This window comes from Pelodiscus sinensis, chromosome 1 (genome assembly GCF_049634645.1).
Source record: "Pelodiscus sinensis isolate JC-2024 chromosome 1, ASM4963464v1, whole genome shotgun sequence".
Taxonomy (NCBI): Eukaryota; Metazoa; Chordata; order Testudines; family Trionychidae; genus Pelodiscus; species Pelodiscus sinensis.
In genome coordinates this window covers 197,285,558-197,310,434 of record NC_134711.1, presented here as the reverse complement: position 1 = coordinate 197,310,434, position 24,877 = coordinate 197,285,558, and the positions used below count along the sequence as shown (strand labels likewise).

General features: G+C 40.9%; 1 protein-coding gene across 5 annotated transcripts in view; it reads right to left on the bottom strand.

The window, feature by feature from the left end:
* Positions 1–24,877, bottom strand: part of CFAP47 (cilia and flagella associated protein 47) — a 665,273-nt gene that overhangs the window by 613,145 nt on the left and 27,251 nt on the right. For all 5 annotated transcript variants that reach the window (XR_012898421.1, XM_075913261.1, XM_075913262.1 and 2 more), the window contains exons 6-14: positions 24,488–24,648; positions 23,255–23,388; positions 22,419–22,654; positions 19,794–19,986; positions 16,665–16,878; positions 16,174–16,326; positions 10,542–10,731; positions 10,343–10,439; positions 2,401–2,617 (exon numbers count right to left, since the gene is read on the bottom strand). Coding sequence is in view for 4 of the 5 variants with exons in the window: in XM_075913261.1 (XP_075769376.1) it covers positions 2,401–2,617; positions 10,343–10,439; positions 10,542–10,731; positions 16,174–16,326; positions 16,665–16,878; positions 19,794–19,986; positions 22,419–22,654; positions 23,255–23,388; positions 24,488–24,648 (1,595 nt within the window). In the remaining variant the exon portion in view is untranslated. The remainder of the gene's footprint in view (positions 1–2,400; positions 2,618–10,342; positions 10,440–10,541; positions 10,732–16,173; positions 16,327–16,664; positions 16,879–19,793; positions 19,987–22,418; positions 22,655–23,254; positions 23,389–24,487; positions 24,649–24,877) is intronic.

The following is a 24,877-nucleotide window of genomic DNA, read 5'->3' as shown; positions in this document are numbered from 1 at the left end:
CTGGATCGCAGGGTCGGTGGAGGTGACCGGTGATAATAACGTCTTGGCGAGACACGTGGGGAATGGTAAACCCTCTGCACGTGCCTGATAGATTAGGGAGAGCGTCCTGATGAAGGAGAAGGCGGTTCAGGTGAAAATTGGATGTTATCTGGTGAGGGAGAAGGTGTAATGATTCTCCTCGATGTTCAGTGCGTGGATAAAGCAGTTCGTCCTGCAGAAGGTCGTGCAGACTGCACATTTCCTTCCCTCGATGCCGGCAGTGCCATGTCAGGAGGCGGAGAACGTTGTGGGAGAATAGACTCCCGAGCCGGAGTGAGTTCCCGCACCGAAGAGTTGCTCGGCGCCGGCGAGTTACTTGGTGCCAGCGAAGTGCGCAGTGCCCGAGCATCTGACAGTGCCGGTGGGCGACGCGGTGCCAGCGACGCGTTCGGTGCTGAAGGTTCCTTCGGTGCCGAGGTGGGGATCGGTGCCGTAGGAGTGGTCTGCGTCAGTGCCGCAGCTGTCAGCAGTGCGGCGGGTGTTCTCGGTGCCGCATGTGCAGTTGGTGCCGGGAACAGTTTCGGTGCCGACGATGACTTAGGCGCCCGAATAGTCGCGGGCTGCGGCACCGAGGTACTGTGGCTGGACTTTGCCTTAGAGCCATGCACGCCCGAGGTCCCAGGTTCGTCCCCCATGCTAACATGTGTCGGGGGAAGGGACCGAGAAGGCGATGGTCTTTTCTTCACCTTCTTTTGGGACGGCTCCGCTGAAGGAGCAGGGAGGGATCCGGGATTCGCTCCCTCTTGTGGCTGTAATGCCCTGTCAAAGAGGAGCATTTTGAGCCTCCTGTCCCTGTCCTTCCTCGCTCTCGCAGTAAGTTTGGAGCAGTGAGGGCACTTCTGGGGTATGTGCCCCTCACCTAAATAGCGGGTGCAGAAAGAGTGACCATCGGAGGCAGGCATTGCCTCGCGGCATGAGCCGCACTTTTTAAACCCCGGAGAACCCGGCATGGTCACCTCTGTCTTCTTCTGACAGGAGTAAAGAAGAAACTATCTACAGGTAACTGCTGAAGAAAAAAATTTTTTTTTATTTTTTTTGTAAAACTAATGACTACGACTAACACTAATGTCACTAAATAACTGGAAATAACTAACTATGAACTAATCTAAGTAAATCCTAAAGGTCCTTTCTCTCTCTCAGCCTGACAGAGTCTGAGGAGAAAACAGTATTCCGTCCGCGGCCGAGGACGGTCAGGAGGAACTGGTGGGAGCCGGACCGCGCGAACACAAACGGCATGAAAGAGCACGAGCCGCGCTTCACGCATGTGCGGTCCGGCGGACTACAGCTACAAAAATTCTCCGATCTGCGGCGTCTGGACAAGCCCGACACCTACAGTGGAGCACCCACGGGACACTGCTCGAAGAAGAACCCTACTTACAAACGGGGTGAGGCAACCCCGCACTAGCTGCTTCCCCCCAGCAGACTAGGGAGACACGGAGCGACTTTTCTCAGCAGAAACCTCAGCTTGAGAATAAAGGACAGAGGGAAGTGAGGTGTGGGAGAATAAAACTGAGCACTGGAGAAATGTTTGGCTAGAGTTTCTCCTACAATATGTACCAGTTCCGACTTGCATACAAATTCAACTTAAGAACAAACCTACAGTCCCTATCTTGTAGGTAACCCAGGGACTGCCTGTATTTTGGTTTTTATATATCTATATCTATATCTATATCTATATCTATACACACACATACACACACACACACACAGGACTCGCTGAACCGCAGTGAGCCCCGCTCACCAGCCGCGTTGTCCAGCGATCGGCGCATGTACAGATCGTTCTGTGCATGCGCAGATCGCCCAAACCTGGCTCTTCCAGCTTGCAATCTACTTGCCACAGGCAAGTAGATTGCATTATTTGTCGAGCCATGTGTGTGTGTGTGTGTGTGTGCGCACAAATAAAATAGGTTCCACAGGACTACTTGTTGTTTTTAAAGTAACAGACAAACATGGATAACCCTCCAAGACTGTATAGGTATAATTAGTGTTTCATCTTGAGACATGGCCCACACTAGAAAAGGTTTTCCGGTATAGCTAAACTGGCAAATCTTCCTAAGGTAGACAGCTTATACTGCGGACAGCACAGCTTTTCCAAATGAAATAAGATATCATGGCAAAAGCACGTTTTTGCCAGTATAACTTTTGCCAGTCAAAAAGAATAAAAATCATATCACTAATAAATATTATTATAGTGGCAAAAGCTGTGTGTGTAAAACTAGGTGTTGGATGTATACATCAACAAATCATTACATACAAAACAAAACTTTCATTATAATAATATTTAATTTAAACTGACTATGTGAAAAATGTGTACATTTCTTTTGCCACTTAATATCTGAATCAAAAAACAAATAGCCTTACTTTTGAAATTTCCCCAAGGCATTAGTCTCAAATACTACTGGAATGTAGGTCTTCGAAAGAGGTGGCAACACATGGGACAGTGGACTAGTCTGTTGTAGCTCCTCACTTTCAATTTCTACTTGTATCCAGATGTGCACAGACAGATTATTGATTATATGCATTTTTCTCATAGATGAGGAGTGCACACAAACTTCACCAAAGTCTATGGTGGAGGGCCCTAGAATATACATGAAGTGAAATGTATATTTAAACATTAACAAAAACAGCCAAAGAAACAATCAAATTTGCTGGTTTAGTTCTATTTAATCTATATCACTATCCTAAATTTTTGTTCATCAAATTACACAAATGTGAAAAAAATAAAATAAACTGCAGTAGTAGAAACAGACTGAAATCAAAACCTAGGATTCAAATACCCTCCATTCTGTATGTAGGCAGTGGCATGGTTCAAAATTCAGTTCTACATTTTACATCTTAATTCCACTTCCCTACAACAGTAAGTAAATATTGCAGGAGAAATATATATGCAAAATATCATTATTGTATCTGAAGGTTCCAATAATGATAATTTATTAAAATATAGCTGTTTGAATTAAACATGTATTAGAACAGTTAGTAATAATTTCTACATACAATAATCTTTTTAAGAAATTACACCTGAGAAACCACAGCCTTTTAGCCTTTAACAGACTCCTTGTTAAATAGAGAATCTAAACTTTTCAAATCACATTTCAAGAAGTCTCTTTGTTCATTTCCGCAGCTTAGCTAATGACAAGAGAACAAATGCATTAGCAAAAAAAACAAAAAAACAAAAAATTTTGTTTCTCCAATTATGCAACTTGTTACTTCTCAGTCCAAAATTACAGAAATGAAGGGCAATATTGGGCCAACATCTTCCTAATGAAACCAATCACTTGACAGAGTGTGAGGTAATGCTGCTAGCAATTTGGCTATTTTTTCCTCCACATGTATGTGTGTGCTCATGTTTATGAACCAGGCTCAAAGGATTGTGTGCTTTTTACTTTCCAGTACTTAAAGCAACAGTATTTGATACTGTTGAATGGTTTAATCACTTTATCTATGAATATTTACAGAAAAAGCTATTAATAAGTTAAAATACTGAGTGTAAAAACATTATGCAAACAACGTTTCCAGTTGTACTTTTCCAGCTTTAATTGTACATGCACTCACTTTATATGTAAACCTCATCAGTGACTAACAGCTTCCCTCTCAAACTCAAACATTTGGCCTCTTGTCAATATCCTTACAGACACAACAATCTGTATAAACCCAACCCCATCTCTCTTCAGGACCACTGACGATTTTACTATTTTCAATTCCGCCTCTTATATACACAATATGTCTCCATATTATATTCATTTCTCAACTTCTCTATTAATTTTCAAGTCATAGGGATTTTTTTAAAGGCCCGTAATGATCGCCTAATGTGACCTCGCATAACACTAGCTACGGAATGTCACCCAGACATTACTAGGTCAAGACCTATGATTTTAGATTGAACTAGAACATATATGTCAGAAACACATCAATCTTGATTTCAGCTCTTTATGTAATGGAGAATCCATCACTTTATAAGTTTTATTCGATCTTTGTTGTTAAAAATGTGTGCCAGATTCCAGACACTAGATCTTGTTATGCCTTTGCTAAGTTAAAGAGCCGTCTAGCACCAAATCTATTTTCTCTCTGTCATTTCTGAACCATCTCTTTGATAAACTAAACAGATTTAACTTCTTAACACGTGGCTTTTGTCTAAACCTTATCTAATTTTTCAACATCCTTTTGAAAGTGTGGATACCAGAAATGGTATCGATACGGTAATTGTTTCACCAGTGCTGTATACAGTACTACCTCCTGATCGCTACTCAATATTCTTTTTTATACATAGCAAGATTCACATTAGCCTTTTTAGTTATAGCTTTTCACTGGGAGCTTTGTTCTCTTAATTATCCACCATGACTGCTAAGTCCTTTTCAGAGTCACTGCTTTTGAAGAAACAATACCCCAATCCTACAAAAAACAGAAGTAATATTTGTACTCAATCTATGATCTTGTATTTGGTTCCATTAAGATGCAAGTGTAATTGCATTTGGGGCTGTAATCCAGAAAAGATGTTGTGTCACCACTTGCTCTGTAACCCTGAGTGCCTCACACTGCTTTGCTGTAGCAGCTTCCAACTTAGGATGGTCACAACCAGCCTACAAGTGTGCAGGTCATATCCTGAGTTCCTGTATACCTATTTCAGCAGCTCTGATTCCAGCTGCCTATCTACAGCCCTACAGCCCCATTCTAGTTTTCACCAGTGTTGGTCACTACTTGATAGGTAACCCCAATATATTCCTGGTCCTGAATTTTCCAAAACCTGTGTGCTCCGTAATGTTCAGCCTCTGTTAGAGGCTTCAGAGCAATAATAAAGTTCATTTGTTCCTCTAAAGAAATAAAAGGAATATCATAGCTTATTAACTTAAGTGGGATAACTATACCTTTCCATTTCAACACAGCAGGGTTGGCTTATAGTACAAAAACAGGAACCATCTTTCTCAACTTGCAAGAGCTCTGTTCCTTTGTGTCTATCTAGTGATAGATGTCAAAGATAGTTTCTGTCTTTGCTAATAACCTTCCAATATTTAATGAACTTGCTTCAAGTGGCAGAATGACTTCGTGCTATCCTTCCCTTCCAGTGGGCTTCCCATCTCCTTGTATGGGAATGAGGCTTCCACTATTTTGATTCCACCATGCTTAATTTACATAGGAGACACAGAAAGCAGTTTTTATTTATTTTCTGGGAAAGACTTGTTTCCTCCTGTCTGGCCACAGACATTAAAGCATAATAACATCACATTCCCATATTTCTTTATACACTGTTAACATATTTGGCAATGAATGATAGTAATCACTAGTGTGTCATTAGCTTTCAGAAGAGACCTCACTCTATACACTCTTATAATACTCTAAGGCTGTGTCTAGACTGGCAAGTTTTTCCGCAAAATCATCTGTTTTTGCAGAAAAACTTGTCAGCTGTCTACACTGGCCGCTTGAATTTCCAGAAAAGCACTGACAATCTCATGTAAGATCGTCAGTGCTTTTCCAGAAATACTATGCTGCTCCCGTTTGGGCAAGAGTCTTTTTCTGAAAGACTTTTGCGCAAAAGGGCCAGTGTAGACAGCACAGTACTGTTTTCTGCAAAAAAGCCCCGATCGCGAAAAATGGCGATCGGGGCTTTTTTGCGGAAAAACGCGTCTATATTGGCCACAGATGCTTTTCCGCAAAAAGTGCTTTTGCGGAAAAGCATCCTGCCAATCTAGACGTGCTTTTCCAAAAATGCTTTTAATGGAAAACTTTTCCATTAAAAGCATTTTCGGAAAATCATGCCAGTGTAGACGTAGCCTAATATTGTATGCAATCAGATTATTTAAATTGTTTCTCACCTGAGATTTAGATGCCCTGTCTTTCTAGGCCAGTATATAGACTCATAGAATACTAGAATTGGAAGAGACCTCAAGAGATCATCAAGTCCAGTCTCCTGTTCTCATGGCAGGACCAAGCACAGTCTTATGTTATCCCTAATAGATGTCTAACTTGTTCTTAAATATCTCTGATGATGGAGATGCCACAATCCCCCTAGGCAATTTATTCCAGTGTTTAACCACCCTGACAGTTAGGAAGTTTTTCCTAATGTCCAATCTAAACCTTCCTGGCTGCAATTTAAGCCCCTTGCTTCTTGTCTTATTCTCAGAGGCCAAGGAGAACAATTTTTCTCCCTCCTCCTTGGACAGCCTTTTAGATACCTGAAAACCAATATAATGTCCACCCTCAGTCTTCTCTTTTCCAAACTAAACAAGCCCAATTCCTTTAGCCTTGCCTCATAGGTCATGTTTTCTAGACCTTCGATCATTTTTGTTGCTCTTCTCTGAACAGTCTCCAATTTTTCCACATCTTTCTTGAAATGTGATGTCCAGAACTGGACACAATACTCCAACTGAGGCCTAATCAGTGCAGAGTAGAGTGGAAGAATGACTTCTTGTGTCTTGCTTGCAACACTCCTGTTAATGCAGCCCAGAATCATGTTTGTTTTTGCAACAGCGTCACACTGTTGACTCAAATTTAGCTTTTGGTCCACTGTGACCCCTAGATCCCTTTCTGCAGTACTCCTTCCTAGACTGTCACTTCCCATTCTGTATGTGTGAAACCGATTGTTCCTTCCTAAGTGGAGCACTTTGCATTTGTCCTTATTAAACTTCATTCTATTTACCTCAGACCATTTCTCCAGTTTGTTCAGATCATTTTGAATTATGACCGTATCTTCTGAAGCACTTGCAACCCCTCCTAGCTTGGTATCATTTGCAAACTTAATAAGAATACTTTCTATGCCATCATCTAAATCATTGATGAAGATATTGTATAGTACTGGTCCCAAAAAAGACCCCTCTGGAATCCCACTTGTTATGTATGCCCTTCCAGCATGACTGTGAACCGTTAATAACTACTCTCTGAGAATAGTTATCCAGCCAGTTATGAACTCACCTAATAATAGCCCTATGTAAGTTGTATTTGCCTAGTTTATTGATAAGGTGGTCATGCGAGACCATATCAAATGCCTTATTAAAGTCTAGGTATACCACGTCCATCGCTTCTCCCCTTATCCTCAAAACTCGTTATTCTATCAAAGAAAGCTATCAGATTGGTTTGACATTTGACTTTTTATAGATGGGGACATGTATATTTTTAAAAGGATTTTTCTGATCCTTACTCCTCAACGTAAAATGTACTCAAGCTGTGAGAAAGACAACATGAAGTCTGTTGGTGAAGGAAGCTCCATAGTCTCTCTTCCCTCACTTGTTAGATTAGTAGTTTTATTTACCTCATATATAAAAACTGATGTTCTTTCTCTTTGAAGATTGGTCAGACAATCAAATATGTATTCCTTTATCTAAGGCAGACCCATTTAATAACACTTGACATTCCTGATTTAAACTCGTTTTTATCATAATTCTAGAATGTATCCATAACTCTTAATCCCCACCATATGCATCATACAAGACTTTAATGACCATTGAGTCATTAGTTTTCAATTGATACCTCACAATAGGTATTTTATATACAGATTATTACAGTAGATTGTGGGATGTGAATACAGATGTGCTTAGTGTCACCGCATGTAATTTGTGCCAGTTTAACAAGCAATCCAGATCATTCTCTGTAAGTGACCTGCTCTTTTCATCATTTACCATTCCACCAAAACTTCATGTCTTCTACAAACTTTACCAATCATGTGGTACTAAGTCAAATGTCTCATAGAAGTTTACAAAGTAACCTTTATCAACAAACTTATAATTTCATAAAAGTAATATCAAGTTTATTTGACAAGATCTATTTTCTGTTTTTCAAATGTATGATAAATCTGAATAAAACCTGAAATTTTCCCTCTAACTACTAGCCACCCAGTATTCATGATTTCCTCGTATCTTAGGTGGTTAGATCTTAAGCAAGTGCAAGGTATAGCTTTCCTTTTGTTACATGGAATAAACTGCCAGAATGCATTTTACTTGCTAAGTTCCATTAGTTTGCCACTAAAGCTATGCAATACCAGACCTCTTAAGTTAGTCATGTAGCTGGAATTCCATGATAGAAGGCTTCTTTGAGTAGATTCAGTGGCTGAAGATTAACCTTTAGGTAGCAGGAGGCTTCAATGAAAACCCCTAATCAAAATTGTGTTGAGGCTATCTATATACAACAATAAAACCCTAGGGGCAGCAGATGGGGATAATGCAAGTCACACAGTCAGGGTATCTCTACACTATCACCCTAGTTCGAACTAGGGTGATTAATGTAGTCATGCGAACTTGCAAATGAAGCCCGGGATTTGAATTTCCCGGGCTTCATTTGCATGTTACCGGGCGCCGCCATTTTTAAATGTCCGCTAGTGCGGACTTCGTGCCTGCGGCTACATGCGGCACGAACTAGATAGTTTGGATTAGGCTTCCTATTCCAAACTATCTAGTTCGTGCCGCATGTAGCCGCGGGCACGGAGTCCGCACTAGCGGACATTTAAAAATAGCGGCGCCCGGCAACATGCAAATGAAGCCCGGGAAATTCAAATCCCGGGCTTCATTTGCAAGTTCGCATGACTACATTAATCACCCTAGTTCGAACTAGGGTGGTAGTGTAGACATACCCTCACAAAGGAAGTTTGAACACCCAAAGACTACCTTTCCCTTCGCACTTAAATATGCAGACACAAATTGAATTGTTCCAGCGTCAAGCCATAGGGTTTTTTTAAACAAAAAATATCAATGAGTCTGTATTATAAGTTCAGGAAAATTACATTGTATGGCCTGTACATATTTACAGTGCAATCAAACAAATATTTATGGTAACAAGTCTCTTCCTTGTCACACCACACCATCCTGAAATTTGATCTAAAAAAAGATTTTAAGTCATCCTTCTCTATTCTAATATCACTATATATGTTTCCTTCCCAGAATCCTCTCCTAGGAGGACAACTACTGACAGGGTACTCCTATTGATATTAATGTTTCTTCACATATCATGGGGAAGCTTCAGAGAATGAATGGCCCTCATCCATTGACATATGTATATCACACTTGTAGTATGACTTACTATAGCTAGTGTGACGTGCCACGAACGGCCCACACACTGAGCGGCCAAGGCCGCTGGGAGATGAGCGGGACCACGGGAAGAACCCCCCCCTGCGCTGCGGGGCCGCCGGAGGATGGTGGCGGGGCCGGAACCTGCCGCTGCGCCTGCGCCAGCAGGAGGCCACCGGCCCCTCCTCCGGGAGAGGTCAAGGAGGGGCCGTTGTGGGGAATGACAGCCGGGACGTGGCTGGGAAAGCCGCCACGTCACCGGAGGGGTGGGGCCTCTGGATCGCGGCCGGCCTGGCGGGCCATTTTAAAAAGGCCCGTTGGCAGAGAGGAGGGGGGCAGCCTCCTCCCAGGGAGGTAGAGACAGACTGGGGCTCAGGACGGACCGGGTGCGTGCCCAAGACCAGCAGGCGGCCCATCCCCATCCCAGGGACTCCTGGGACAGCCCCCATGGCCGGAGGTTGGTCAGTCAGTCCCAGATCGGAGGATGACCAGGACAAACCTCGCGGCCCGCAGAGAGAGCGACCCTGCCGGGACAAGATCCACAGGAACAGAAGGACCGACAGGACCCCTGCGGAACAACCCCGGACCCGGACCCCAGAATCCCGGTAGGCGTTGGGGAATGGCAGGGGTGCTCCGGGGGCCGGGAGGAAGCAACCCGGGGCGGGGGCCTTCTGGCAACCGTGCGCAGACGTGTTACGAGAGGAAATACCCCCCATCTGCCGTGCAGGGGCGACAGCGAGCTCCTGCACTTAGGGCCCCAGGCTGGGACCCAGAGAGAGGGTGGTCCTGGGTTCCCCTCCCAACCCCCCTTGAGCACCCGACCTCTTTCAGAACCAGAACGCACACTGACGTGCGAACTGCGGCGGCCAGATGGCAGGGCCGGCCAGGGTATCGCCCCTCTGAGGGGCAAGACTCGGCGTGCAAGCCTCCTCCCCCTCCACTAAGGCGGGGTATAGACACAGGGTCTGCTGAACCCCCCTCTCCTGCCCCGCAGGGAGGGGGTGATCACACCCATCTTACAGGACACACGACAAGGATCCCGGCTGGGTTAGAGGACGAGGGGGTTCGCTGAGCCCCCTTGCCCACTCGGTAGGGGGTGATCGCACCCCACGACTAGTCCACACGAGTTTACAAAGGGAGATATACATCAGTTCTTCCAAATCTAAATGTTCTGCACCTCTACACTGCCAAGCACTGACATGAATATAAAGCACATAATATTTAACACAAATAATTATAATGTGTCGATTAAACTACTATTATTAAATACTTTAATGCTAGCAAAATAAAATGCTGTAACCTCAGTAATATCTTACCAATGAGTATCTGATAAAGCTGTTTTGGTGTCAAAGTTATACTACAATCTTCCTTCTCTTGTGGATAAGATGGCACAGCATTAAGCCCATCACAAACCTATGGAAAGCCAGAGAAAATGCTCTCTCAGTTACTCTCAATGTTATATTATTCTTTTATTTAAAATGTATATTTCATAATATGTAAAAATACCCAACTTACCTCATTGTTTAAGGATTTAGATTCAAGTGCTGCTAGCTTTCGACTACTTAGCAGACAGTCCGCCTTTAAAGGAGTTATTTCTAGTTTCTGTTTCTCCTTGTATAAATCTGAGATTGTGATCTTTGGTGACCTGAGCCCTGAAGCTGGTTTTAGGCCTATGTTCACAGGATTGTTAAGACTGTTATATTGCCTTTAGAAAAATCAAAAGGTTAAAGTCCAAATTTCCGAAAACTTAACAAATGTCCCATATTATGCATATGAAAAATTAATTAAGATTTTAAAATATTTCAAGTAGTTCTTAGGAATAGCATATTTCTTTACAGAAAAATTCTTCAATTGTATCAAAAGCTTTGAGCAATTCTACTGTAGTGTCTTTGAGGCACAGCCGATCATTTACTATTGGATTGTACAGTACAGTACCTAGAACAATGGAGCCTAACCTGGATTGTGAGGTTTTTGATACTATTGCAAAATTTAAGTTAAATTGCATTCAAACTCCAAGAATGTTAAGGGTGCAAAGTTAGAAACTTAGAAAATGTCCAACTTATGTAGTGTCTGTTAATTCGGCCCCCTAGGGCCTAATTTTTCCAGTACTTAGCATTTACACTGCACTTCATATGTTCAAAGTATAGCTGTAATCAACTTCACTTGCAGTCACAAGAACTCAGAATTCCTTCAAATCTGGCCACAGGTGTCTTACAGTGAATATCCAGAAAACATGACTATAACTGATGACCAACTGTGAATATTTTGGCTTAAGTGACTTTCCCAGCATCACATAGAAACTCTAGATAGAATCCAGTTCTCCAGATAGCATTCAGCTTTAACCAAGAGACCATCCTTTCTCTTCCTGCAATTCCCCACCCATTCAATAGACACTAACTTCTACAGCAAATGAGATGAGGTCTTACAGGCAAGAGCTGATCCATTACACAACACTAATTTTCAGAGCACCATCGATCATATGCACTGACTTAGCCTTGTGCTAAAAACTGTAGGTGATTCTATAAATAAATACTGTATTACACCATATACACATAGAGGGACTGAAATAAGATTGCAGAAGCAAACTTCTGCATTTTCTAACTTTTTACTGATTGCCTTTGAAACATTAATGAGATTAATTTAGTGAAATGGATGTGTCCCATAGATAGCTTTTGATGTTGAAATCCTGCCTTTAACATCTGCATTTCCACATCAAAAGCTATGTATGGGGCACATCCAGTCCACTTAATTAGCCTCATTAACAGGAGTGCTACAGTTGTCAGCTATACACACATTATATTATATATATAAAATAATATTAAATTATATATATATTGTATGGGCGGTGCTTGAACCCTTGACCTCTGGTGGTGGGTACCTCATCCACTGTGCCACTGGAGGAACCCCCCAACCTCCCTACATTCTGGGCCTCCCTTATCCGTCCTATGTCCCAAAGGTGTCAGATCCTTCCCTTGGGAATAACAGAAAGACAGATAGATAGATCTTGATTTCTGTTATTTCCACTCCAATCCATCTGGTGAAGTGGGTTTTGACCACAAAATCTCAAGATTCTATATATTGTGGTTAATCACTGAAGTGCCATAGGACTTACTCGTCTCTATTTTTTAAGTTAACAAAGTATCTGGCACCAGTAGTAACCAGTTATCCTCTATGGAGCTGAGCCATCATAGGGGATGAGAGACACACTTTGCCAGAGGGTTTCACAGTTAGTTGCCAACAGATGAAGAATGTAGAAATTCATGTATTCATTTCCAGGTACTGTAGGGGAGTATGTACTACTAGTTATAGACCCTTCCATACCATCCCCCATAAGCCTTTATCCCCCTCTGCTCCTTTATGCTCACCCCTCAGTTCTAAACACATTTCCCATTCTGTTCTTATTCACCTATGACTCCTAACCCACACTCTCTCTTTTTCTTTGCACCTACACCAACCCTAGCTTCTGCCCCCCTCTTCTTCTATATATTCCCCATATTCCCCACCATCCCAGTACTTGCCCCCTGCTCCTATCCAACATCTCTCGCTGGTTCCTATCTCCTTCTTCCTCTGTTCTTATGCAAGCTGCCCACATACTCGACAATCCTTCTTCACTACCCCCACTTGCCTTTGTTCAATCCCACCTGCTCCCTGCCTCTTCCTCCATCCAACCTTCCCTATCTTAAACCAGTCCCACTCTCTGCCTATTCTCCCCACACCTTCTTCTACCACATCCTGACCTCTGTTGCTGATCCATTTGTTCCCCACCACCTCCTGTCCCCTCTCATCACTTCCTGTCTTCCGTTTTGCAACTTGCCCCCGTGGATTCTCACCATCGTTGGATTACTACAACCTCTCCTGCTGTTCTGTCCCCCAACTCCTCACTGCTCTTCAGACAGTTCAGGTCCTAGATCACAGCAGTGGGAGCTTTAAGAGCAAAGGGGAAACAGTCTCCCTGCTCTCAAGCTTCAGAGGGGTAGCCAAGTTAGTCTTGTAACAGGAAAATCTTAAAAAACAACAAATAGTCTAGTAGCATCTTAAAGCCTAACAAAACATGTAGATGGTATCATGAGCTTTCATGGGCACAACCCACTTCTGTCATCTGTCCTGTCATCTGAAGAAGTGAGTTGTGCCCACAAAAGCTCATGATACCATCTACATGTTTTGTTAGTGTTTAAGGTGCTACCAGACTATTTGTTGTTTTCCCTGCTCTCTGTTCAGGTGACTGATGCCGCAGCAGCCCCTGGCTGCTAGCATGAGCAACTACAGTCGCAATTGCACAGAAACACTTGTTCAGCTTATGGCACCCAGAACTGGAGCACAATCAGTCCAAATGGAATATTCAGAGAATTTAATTGCAAGTCTCAGCTAAACATGTGTGCACTGAGATTTTTTTCAGAGGCTTAAACCCTGGTCAATTTTGAAACAATTTTTATAGGGGAAGCAAAAGGATGACATGGTATAATAGCCGTCAAACATCAAGCTCTTTCTCCAAAACAGAGGCTGAGTCTAGACTGCAGGAATTTGTTGGCAGAGACAATGCAAATAAAGTGCTCAGTAGCATTTCTCATGCTGTCATTTACATAGTTTCTTCCAATCCTTTTTGAGGAAGAGGTTTTTGCACACAAAAAAGCAGTGTAAATGGGGTCATCAAAAAAAAAACCCTTTTGCACAAGATCCTGTATACCTCCTTTTTTGAGGCATAAGGGATTTTGCACAGAATGGCCCCGTCTACACTGCTTTTTTTGCACAAAATCCTCTTCCACAAAAGGGATCGGAAGAGTCTATGCAAATGACAGTGTGAGAAATGCTAATGAGCACTTCATTTGCATTGCCTCTGTCAACAAATTCCTGCAATCTAGACATAGCCACAGAGGCAGTAGTGTCTTAGAGAAACAGTTAAAAGATTTTTTTAACGAGGGTGGAACTTATTTTTCCCTAGCCTTATTCATCGAAGCAAGTGAACCATTTTAGCTGAAAACTTTCAATAAAATAAAATAGCCTGAAGCAGATCTCTCATACAAATTTTCAACCCAGATGGTTAAAATTTGGCAAAGTTGTAAGTGGAAAGGGGCTTTCTACTGTAATAGGAATGTCAGGAAACCTTAATTATAGGCATCATTTGCTGCCTATAATAACTACAGTATTTGTTATAGAAAATAATCACTAGTACTTGGACTTTTCACATTGTAAACCTTATTTTCAATTTTTTTTAAAAACTGTGGTAAAGATTTAACTAGAAGTTAAATCTGAGATTTTTGTATGTCTGATCAGATTACTCTACAAAGATAGATAAAACTTTCCCAATGCTATTATAACACATTTGCAATATTTAGATACAGATTAATAAACCCACACTTGCAATTGTGTCCACATGCATTTTTGTGATTTCTTAAAGCAATCGGAAAGGGAAAAGAGAACTTTAAAGAGCTAAATAAAAAAATGTCCCTGACTTTTCCTTTTTGTGGGTATGTAGAAGAGGAGTAAAGAGTAAATTTTAAAAAAGAATCAGGAATGTCCACTCTGGTTTTCCCTCATTTCCCTGCAGAAAACTATAATTTAAAATATAGATAATTCTAGTGAGGTAATTTTACAGATTTTAATGCCGGAAGGAACCATTGTGTTCATCTAATCTAGAGGTGGGCTGGATCCCACCCACCCAGCATTTCTATCTGGCCCGCTCAGCTGATTAACAGAGCGTATCAGCAGCGTGTGTTCATTTGTCCCTTCCCCCTTTCCACCTTGCTCTATCCTGCAGCCCAACTTCTCCTAGGACCTACCTATTAGATCAGGGGTCTCCAAACTACGGCCCGGGGGCCGGATGCGGCCCGCGAGGCCCTCTCATCCGGCCCGTGGAGACCTTTTTGGATTCAAAGGCAGAAGAAGTGAGATTGTTTCAAAACCCATTTGAAGCAGATGTGGCCAGTTGCCCAGATGAACTGCAGCTGGAAGTCATTGAGTTGCAAGCAAATGACCTCCTTAGGGACAAGTTCAAAATAGGACTGGTGGGTTTTTACCAGTTTTTGCCCAAGGAAGACTTTCCTAATGTCAAAACTTTTGCATCAAGGTACCTTTCAATCTTTGGAACAACATACCTGTGTGAACAAACATTTTCAAGAATGAAATACGTGAAGAACAATTTGAGAACAAACTTGTCCGATGATAATCTCAGGTCACTGTTGATGTTAGGGACAACAAATCTAAAGCCAGAAATGTCTGCTATTTTGGCATCCAGGAAACAATTTCACCATTCACACTAATACAGGTGTTCATGTGTAGTGTATGAATGTGTTATTAAATAATAACTGAATAAAATAATATTAAATAAATAATTTAAAACAACATCCATGTTTTGATTGTTTTTTATTTGGACCTCAAGTGTGTAGTCGGCCCCCGAACTGCTGTTTGATAGTTAATGCGGCCCTCGGGCTGAAAAGTTTGGAGACCCCTGTATTAGATGCATAGGAGGGAGTGCTGAAGTTAAGGGTATCCTCCTACATCTGTACGCCATCTCTGTAGAATAGCATTTGGGGAGAGGGACACACACAACGGAGCTACTCTAGTCTGAAGTATGGTGAGTGACCAAGATGACTGCCTTTCTTAAGGGGCAGTGCACTGTTTCTAAGATTTCTCCAGCAGCCAGCTATCTCTCTCTCTGAGCCCAGAGCTGGCCCCTGGCAACTTACAAAATTCATGGAGTGGATTCCCTGCAAAAATTACTGCGCACCCAGATCTATTCTGACCACTTGCATAACACAGTGAATAGAATTTTACCATGTGATTCCTGCATCAAGCCCAGATCTTTTAAATTTCAAGGTAAAAAAGAAGCCTTTATTCCAATAGATGATTACCCTCTCTGTTAAAAGAACGCACATTAATTCTACTCTGTATTTGTTTAGCTTTGGCTTTCAACCACTTGTTCTCGTTATGCCTCTGCCCACAAGCTTTGACCAGTAAAGCAACCCTAAGTATATAAAACACCACCACCACAGTAAAATTTTTGGAATGCATTAAAAACTAAAGCCCCAACATTGCAAACACTTATGCAAGTGCTTAAATTTAAGTTCATGAGTACTCCCACTGAAGTTAAGAATCTGTATTTGCTGCTTCAAGGCCTTAGGTATTTTTCATTTGTTAAATAAAATTTTACCTAGTAGCTTCTTTTTGTAAGCGACGCTGTCTTAAATTTCTAATAAAATCTATGTAGTATTGCTTATTTGCTTGCTTTTCCAGTTCTTCATAGTCAGTATAGGCAAAATCTGGATCCACATAATTATATCGGTCAGCTTTCGTAAAAATAGTCCTACATATTTAGAGAGAAATAAAACTTCATTATGTACATTCATTATTTAGGGTTTTTGAAAATATTACTGATTTTGTCACAAAAATATTTTATTGCAAATCCCCATTATGTTACTGGTAATTATCAGTATTTGACTTTATAAAGACAACAACAAAATGCAAGAATTCATAGTTGCACCTGCAGTTTCCAATAAGAAGCAACTCAGAAGAAAGCTATAAGTAAAAACAATCTTCTGTCTAAACTCTGAAAATATACTAAAATATTATAAGTTACTGATCTTGATCTACTTTTGAAACAAGTAATAGAATTGTTAATACTGTTTTTTATTTAAACATTACCTATATTTTTTATGTCGTTCACCAGGCCTAATGCTGGCTGAGCGATCATTAGGAAAGGCTATAAGTGCATCACTCATGCAGTCCCTATTTTTCTGGTGAGTATGCATCTGTGTTTGAGCTGATCGAAGCATTGCTACTGGTGCAAAATCAGTAAATCGTCCAATCTCATCAGCTACCAGCTGTCCAGTTGCATTGGTAATCATTGGTGTTATGCCTTAGGATTTAAATAAAATATGTTATATGCAATTAAGCTATCATTTTCCAATGAGAAGTACAAAGTAATATTTTAATTCAGAAAAATATATATATTTCATATGTTATTACAATAAAAATCACATCTAAAAATAAGAGTTCTGACTTTTCACACCTGTTTTACAAAAGTACATTATCCTCATTCAAGAGAAGAAATGATGGTATTGTGGTAAAGGGATTAAAACTCATCAGACTTGAATTCAGTTCCTGCTCCTGGTATAAACTTCCCTGTGTAGCATGAACAAGTCATTTGATTCAGTAAACCACTTAAACTTAAGCACTTGAATAGACTCATTAAAGTCCGTGAAACTACACATGTGCTTAAAATGTTTTGCTGAATTGTGGCCTGAATCACTCTTTACAACAGTTCCTCATAGTACTTAATTCCTAATACTTTCTCTCTCTCTCTCTCTCATGTTTCATCACTCTTCTATATTTAGGTTGCATATATTTTGGGCTAATGATTTCCTTCTGTAGTATCTGATTAACAAAAACCAAAATGCAGCACTGATGTCAGATGGACCTCGATATATATGTTTCCACACATAACAACAAGGCTACGTCTAGACTGGCATGATTTTCCGGAAATGCTTTTAATGGAAAAGCTTTCCGTTAAAAGCATTTGCGGAAAAGAGCGTCTAGATTGGCACGGACGCTTTTCCGCAAAAGCACTTTTTGCAGAAAAGCGTCCATGGCCAATCTAGACGCACTTTTGTGCAAAAAAAGCCCCGATCACCATTTTCCCGATCGGGGCTCTTTTGCGCAAAACAAATCTCAGCTGTCTACACTGGCCCTTTTGCGCAAAAGGGACTTTTGCCCAAACGGGAGCAGCATAGTATTTCTGCAAAAAGCACTGATTTCTTACAGTAGGAAGTCAGTGCTACTATGCTATATGATTGTCCAGAAACCTGAGGGTTAGGGAAGGAAGGAAGAAAGAAACAGGAGCTGACATGAGCAGCAAAGCAAGTTCCCTGCACATGAAATAAATGAATGTGTTTACTCACATACACAAAGTACATTAGAACCATCAAACCACATCTAAAATAAATAACCATTTAAACAAACATCTATAGCCCACATCTTTTCTTTCATCACCTTTCACTTTTCAATTTACATAAATTTAAAACAATCAGTAAAGTGTATGGCTTTACAATAATTATTGAACTATCCCACAGAATAAAACAAATCCCGCAAATCACAAGCACACTGGGTTTACCTATCTAACCATGAATCCACTCCTGCCTAAAATGCCTAGAAAAAATTACTCTGGCCAACTAACAGACCCTTTTAAATCATCAGCCTTTCCATCTACCTAACTTCAGCTTCATACTCCCACTGTGGCCAGTGCTACAGTTGGCCAGGTCTTCCTACTCTGACATTGTGGAACCACCAAGACATAGCCCATTACCAAACCATTTTGAACAGACTACAAAATCTCTTTAATAACTTATTATCATGCTTAGTTACTAATTTTGTATTTTCTATAGAATCTAGACCTTGATTATACCTTGACCAAGAAATCTGGACCTTGGCAAATTATAATTGATTACCCTGACCTGTGGCCTCTTCACATCCCCAGATTATCCTGCACTTTCTTGTGGGCTGAAAGGGAGGGCAGGTTACTCCCACTCTGATGTGTCCAGAAAGTACAGCATGCCTGAGGGCAGCACTTCATTTTATCCCAGGGATACAACTCTTAATTGTGTATCAATCTATTCTCTGTCTTCACCTCCCCTCCATGTCGGGGAGGTTTGGGGAGAAGAGAGGTTGCCTTTCTCTATTACATCAGTCAGCTATATCTTCAATTGGGCAGGAGGCAGCTACTGAGCGCTCAGTCCCCTTCCTCTCCTTACCCATTTATACAGAGAGTCAAGCAGCAACACTAATAAGGCTATGTCTAGACTATGCTGAAGTTTCGAAAGAGGATATGCAAATTCTGCAGGAATTTGCATATCTTCTTCCAATCTCACTTTCAAAAGCGGAGTTTTTGAAAGTGAAAGTAGTTGGGACATGTTTTTTTGGAAACCTCCCCCCCTTTTTCAAAAAGCCACTCTTCCTCAAAAAATGAGGTTTACGTGGCTTTTCAAAAGGGGGAGGGTTGCCAAAAAAAAACGTGTCCCGACTACTTTCATTTTCAAAAGCTCCACTTTCAAAAGTGAGATCGGAAGAAGATATGCAAATTCCCATGGAATTTGCATATCCTATTTCAAAACTTCAGCGTAGTCTTGACGAGCCCTAGAAAAAGACGTGAAGTAGAGGAATACTTGGTAGACAAAACCCAAAACTTTGAACAGAAATTGGAGGTCAACCTTGTGGCCTTGCCTACACTAATTTCTAAATCAATCTGAGTTTCAATAATCCAAAGTTCAGTTCACCACAGATATGCATATTTTATACATAAACATAAAACTTTCAATCTAACGGTGCTCCTTTTAGTAAATAACCATCTCCATGTATTTATTCTGGTAAAATAAGTACTGTGGTGCAGATTCTCAAAGATTTTTAAGGCACCTAATTCAGTGGGAGTTAGGCTCCTAAATGTTTTCTCAAGTCTTAGGTGGAGGGTATTAACAGGTACATTACAAATTATCAGACTTCTTCAAGATGATTAAATATAAAAGTACTGCAAAATAATTCTTAATGTAAAGCATAAGATTTCAAATCCTCAGGATCATATAAAGAACCACAACGTTAAATCCTGATTAGATAAATCATGTAAAAATTAGAAAAATACTATCACGGATATATTTTAACATTTTTAGCTTTCAAGAATTTTTTTTTAACAATGGCGAAAATATGAACTGACTTCATAACTAAGACTGTTAAGAAGTATATTTCTAAAAATGAAAATTCAGAATTTTTTGCTTAGTAACATACCAGGGTTGATTTTAAACATAATTTTCTTGGGTTTAGGTTTGCATACACCAGTAAAACTTAAATGTATTTGATGAAATGGTTTGATCTTCAAAGACTCTAAGTTATCTTCCTCTGGCACTGAACCAAAAATGTCTACAACTTGCTTCACTTTAAAGGTTCCTACTTGACGCGGAGCAAATGAAAACATCACATCCTGAAAAAAAATGAACATTTCTATGAAACATTTTTACTAGAAATAAAGCAACCAGAGAGATATAATAAAGTTTTTTTTTATTATAAATTAGTTACCTCATACAGATTCAAATGTATTGTAAAGGTACTACTTGCTCAAAATTGCTAAACATTACATGTAATATAAAAAATGCTAAAAATTACATGTAATTTAGCAAATTCAAAAATATAGAACTACTAGGCATATATTTAATAACCTTAAGTTTGTAGATCAGTGTTCCTCATAGTGGGCTGCAGCCCACTTTGGAAAGCCTCTAATGGGCCCATGCTGCTTTGTTTACCTGAAGAGTCCATAGCCATGGAGCCCCTCGGCTCCGATTAGCTCTGGTTCACCATTTCCAGCCAAGAGGAACCATAGGAAGCAGTGTGGCCCTGGCCTCCACTTCCCGCAGCTCTCCTTGGCTAGAAACGGCAAACTGGAGCTAATGGGAGCCACGAGTTTCCATGGCTATGGACCCTTCATGTGAGCAAAGCAACGTGAGCCTGCTTGTAGATTTCTTAATCTGGGTCTGCAGCCCACAATGAGAAATACTGCTCTAGACGAATATATTCTCCTAGGGGAATTCTGCACCAAAAACTAAAATGGTGCACATAATATTTTCAAATTCCGCATATTTTAGCTATCAAAATAACACAATATAATAACACAAGTTTCAATTATTTTTGATCATTTATTTGAAAATACCAGTCAGCAAATATGTCTAACAATACAAACAAACAAGATTTAGAAAATGTTTTTTGACAAATAGTGTTCTGTGTTCATATGCGTATTAAGGAACCTGAGTAATAATTCACTTAGACTACAGGTTCCACCTCCCAAATCCAGGACCCTCTATTACGGCAACATCCCTGGTCTTGCTAGACCAGGGATGTTGCCGAACCAAAAAGCCCCAGAGTAACGCAGAGGCTGAGGAGCCACCCCAGCTGGGCCAGGCAGCATCTGGGGAACTCCCAGCATCAACAGGGCCAGGGAGTGTCCAGGGAGCCCCAGCTCCAGCTGGAGAATGCCAAGCATCAGCAGCCCGGGAACTCCCGCCTTGCTGGGGAACCCCCAACATTAGAGGGTCCACGTGGCCAGGGAACCCCCAGCTGCAGCAGGACTGTCAATGGCCAGGATGCCCTGACCAGGAAACCTGGGAAACCTCTGGTGGCAGCAGGGCTGGGGTTATTGGGCAGCCTCTGCTGGGGAGCCCCCGACTGAAAAGGGGCTGGTGAAGGCTAGAGGCTGGAATCCCCAGCAGCAGCGGGCCAGCCCTAGTAGTGGGGCAGGGAGGTCAGGAGGCCCCAGCTGGGGAACTCTTGCTGGCAGCAGGACCAGCAGCAGCTATGTGGCCCCATCTGGGAACCCCGGGATAGTGGGTGGGTAGCAGGATGGGGAGCCATGCCGGGCCAGCAGAAAGGCAGGGAACCCCAGGAGAGGAGCCAGGGAGTGGGGCAGCCAGCAGGGGAGCACGGATCTCCCCTGGTCCGACAAACTCCCTGGTCCAGGACAGCTCAGGTCCCAAGGGTGCCAGACCAGGGAGGTCCAACCTGCACAATGCAAAACCTTATTTCCCACACCCACCTAGAAACAGTGCAAACCTTGGTAGGAGTCAACGGTAACGGAGGTGCGGAGGGAAAGGGAAAAATTAGTGGAAAGGAGATTGGATGTGAACTTGGAAGGTTGTTGATATAAATGAGAAAAGTATGGAAGAAGGTTTTTTTTGGCGGAGAGATTGTTAGCGGACTTCCCCCATGCAGACTCTGGCTGACCCCCTAGTCTTTCCAGTTCAGTTAGGTACATGTGTCCCTCCACCCCCACTCAGAAACCCATTCTCCCCATGCCCATGTGGCCCTGAACCCCCAGGCCCATCTGCCTATGTCTTTCTCTGTGGCCCCACTCAACCACCTCCCATCCCTACATGGCACTGCATGCCTTCCCCCATCTCTCTTCATTCCCATTCAGCCCCTGCTGCAGTGTGTCTTCCTCCATCCCCCCCCCCCCCATATATATATATATATATATATATTCTGGGCTCCCGGCTGAGCCACCTGTGTCCCTTACAGTGTTCCTGCCCCACTGCCAGATTTCCCTGTTCCTGGGCTCTGTGATCCAGGAATATCTGTAGTCCATACCAGACCTCTGATACTGCCAGACCAGGGACTCCCAGTTAAGGGAAGCACAACCTGTAGTATTTGTTGCTTTTTGGAGAATGATGGTTCTATATTGACAATATTGGCTCACGCAAAAGGACATTTGGAACTTCTCCTTAAGTGGCTATAATATTCACCACTTAAAATGTGCAAACAAAACAATTTAAAGTCTTACAATGATCCACTATAGAACATTATGGTGTCCTCATCATTCCAATCAAAGTATCTATTTACAGGGAGAAATATGAACATTTACATTACCTTTGTACATTTTTCTTTAACTTTCCCCTTTTCAGGACAAATATTAAAATGTGCTGTCTTGTGGAAGCTGAATATTATTGGAAGTGACTCTGATTCATTTCTGAGTGTGCATATAATCTCTGTGTGTTCACCCATGAAACAGTCCATAAAATTAACAATTGGTCCTGGACTGAAAGTTAACATGACAGGAAGCCCTGAGCCTGTCAAAGCCAACTCCACATGATGAGGATAAGTCTCTGCACAAGAGAGTCAGAAACGCGCATAAAATACAATAATGAATTAAAAAAAGACATGAAACAATTTTAGACACTTACAATCCACAAAAAAAGTGTAAAATAAAATTCTGTTCTAATACATGTTTCAGATTGTTAATATGATTTACCACAAACTTAATGCAAAATGCACGTTTATTTATATAGGCTAACACATAATTTAAAACCCTCTTGGTTTATTAAAATTGGGATTAATTGATATCCATATGGAAAAGCACAATCATTTTAACCTAACCATAACCATTAGTGATTTGCAAGCCTATTTTTAAATTAATCAAAGCTACAATTAAATACTAAATACTTGCAAACAAAAGGTACATTCGTGACATAAATGATTTTACATGTATCATCCCTTTCCTCTCCTCCCCACTAATTAGAAACCATAAAGTCAGCTCTGCCCTTTTCCTCACTATTTGTGGCATTCAGCACCAATTCTCTTAATTTACATGTGAAGTTCTCCATAACAAACATATAAGTCCCCTTTAAAATTACTAATTTAAAGATGTGGAAAAATTAAAACTTCAAAATCTTCCATATGAAAACTATATATTTCTGATAACATACCTTTGATGAGTATGTTGTCACTATTCAGAGCCCGCAGAAAGCCATCTTTACTCCCTAAAGCCTCAAATCTCAAAAACAGTGCATAATCTTGTCTAGGTGGAAATTCATTAAGTCCAACATCTCTTTTAAACTGCCTGTAAAATTCACAATCTTTAAATACCATATATACAATTACTAATCAATTAATCATCAGTTCATTTGATTTCTCCAATATTCCTTTTACAATTCAGACAAAAGTTGAACACCGTACTAAAAAGGATGGAACTACTCACATATAGCAGTCTGCAGCTTAATGTCTCACAAATAAACTATAATGACATGTAGGCAAAGAAGCCCTGTAGCTGCACTACACACAGCCTGCAGTGATGGTTCTGTTCTTTCAAATTACCAAGTTGACATTACTCTAGTGACATTCAACTTAAAGGAAGTTACCAAACTTGAAACAGTGGGAGTCTCACATCCATTTTTCCATATTCAATCAGGGGAAGAGGGAATCAGTTCCTCTGCAGAATAATTCCCTTTTTGTTGCCCAGAAAAACAAACAAAAAAGTTATCCAACTTTCTGGTTGAGGAGGTAAATCTGAGCAAATAATTAACTACTTCACAGGTAGGAAGGGTTTTTTTTTTCTAGTATTGTCAATAGTGTCAGGATGACAAGTTACTATAGAACATATGCATACACGCTGGCATGCATACACCAAATCATCAGTTGCTGTAGTGTGCTGCATTTTCAATGGGGAATACAGCAAGCACTACAAACTTGAAGGTGAGAAACTACTCTAATTCAAGAGATTACCTGGATGAAAAATGGAGGGAGGACATTGAAAGCCTCTGTCACCAAAATTTTTAGCCAGCTAGAAGCATTTTTTAAAAATTGAACAGTAAATCAAACCTTCTTGTCTTAGTTGTTCTGTGATTACTTTGAAGAATGAACTAAAGGAAATTTGTAAATTTAGTCTGGGAAAAATGTATACATCTTTATTTATCAAACACAAATGTGTTCTTTTAACTAATGTATTTTCAACTCTGTATATAAGAAATACGGTTAATAATTTCATTTTAAACTGTCCATAAGCAGTAAACTAGCATTAATCTGTGCACATTGAGAGGAAATAATTTGAGACATCAGGGTAAATTTAAGATATGTAACACAGCTGCAAATAGATTTGCCTGCACTTATATTAATTACATCTTTTATTGTATCAGCTTCTTAAGGTTGAACAGTATACTAACTTTGGACTAAAGCACAGCGTAATCAGAATTTTCTGATAAGGTAGCAAGGTTCCTTGGTTGGGAATACAGGAGATTAAAGTTGAAACATCTAGCTCTTTGGTTCTATTTATGAAGTTCACTTCTTGTAAAATAGCATCAGTACTCTTCTGAAGTTGTGTTCCCTGTAAAAACACCAAAATGTGAAATATACTTATAAGTCTGTCAATTTCCCCTTTTTTGTGGATTTTTCACACAGCAACAAGAAACAGAAGCACAAAATGCTTAAGTAGGAGGAAAACACAACACTATAATCTCTCTCTCAATTTCTACTGTAAAAGCCACAGAAATTAGTGGGGAGATATGAAATTAATTGACTTTCTTTTTTTTTAAAGTTGACAATTTCTTGTTGGT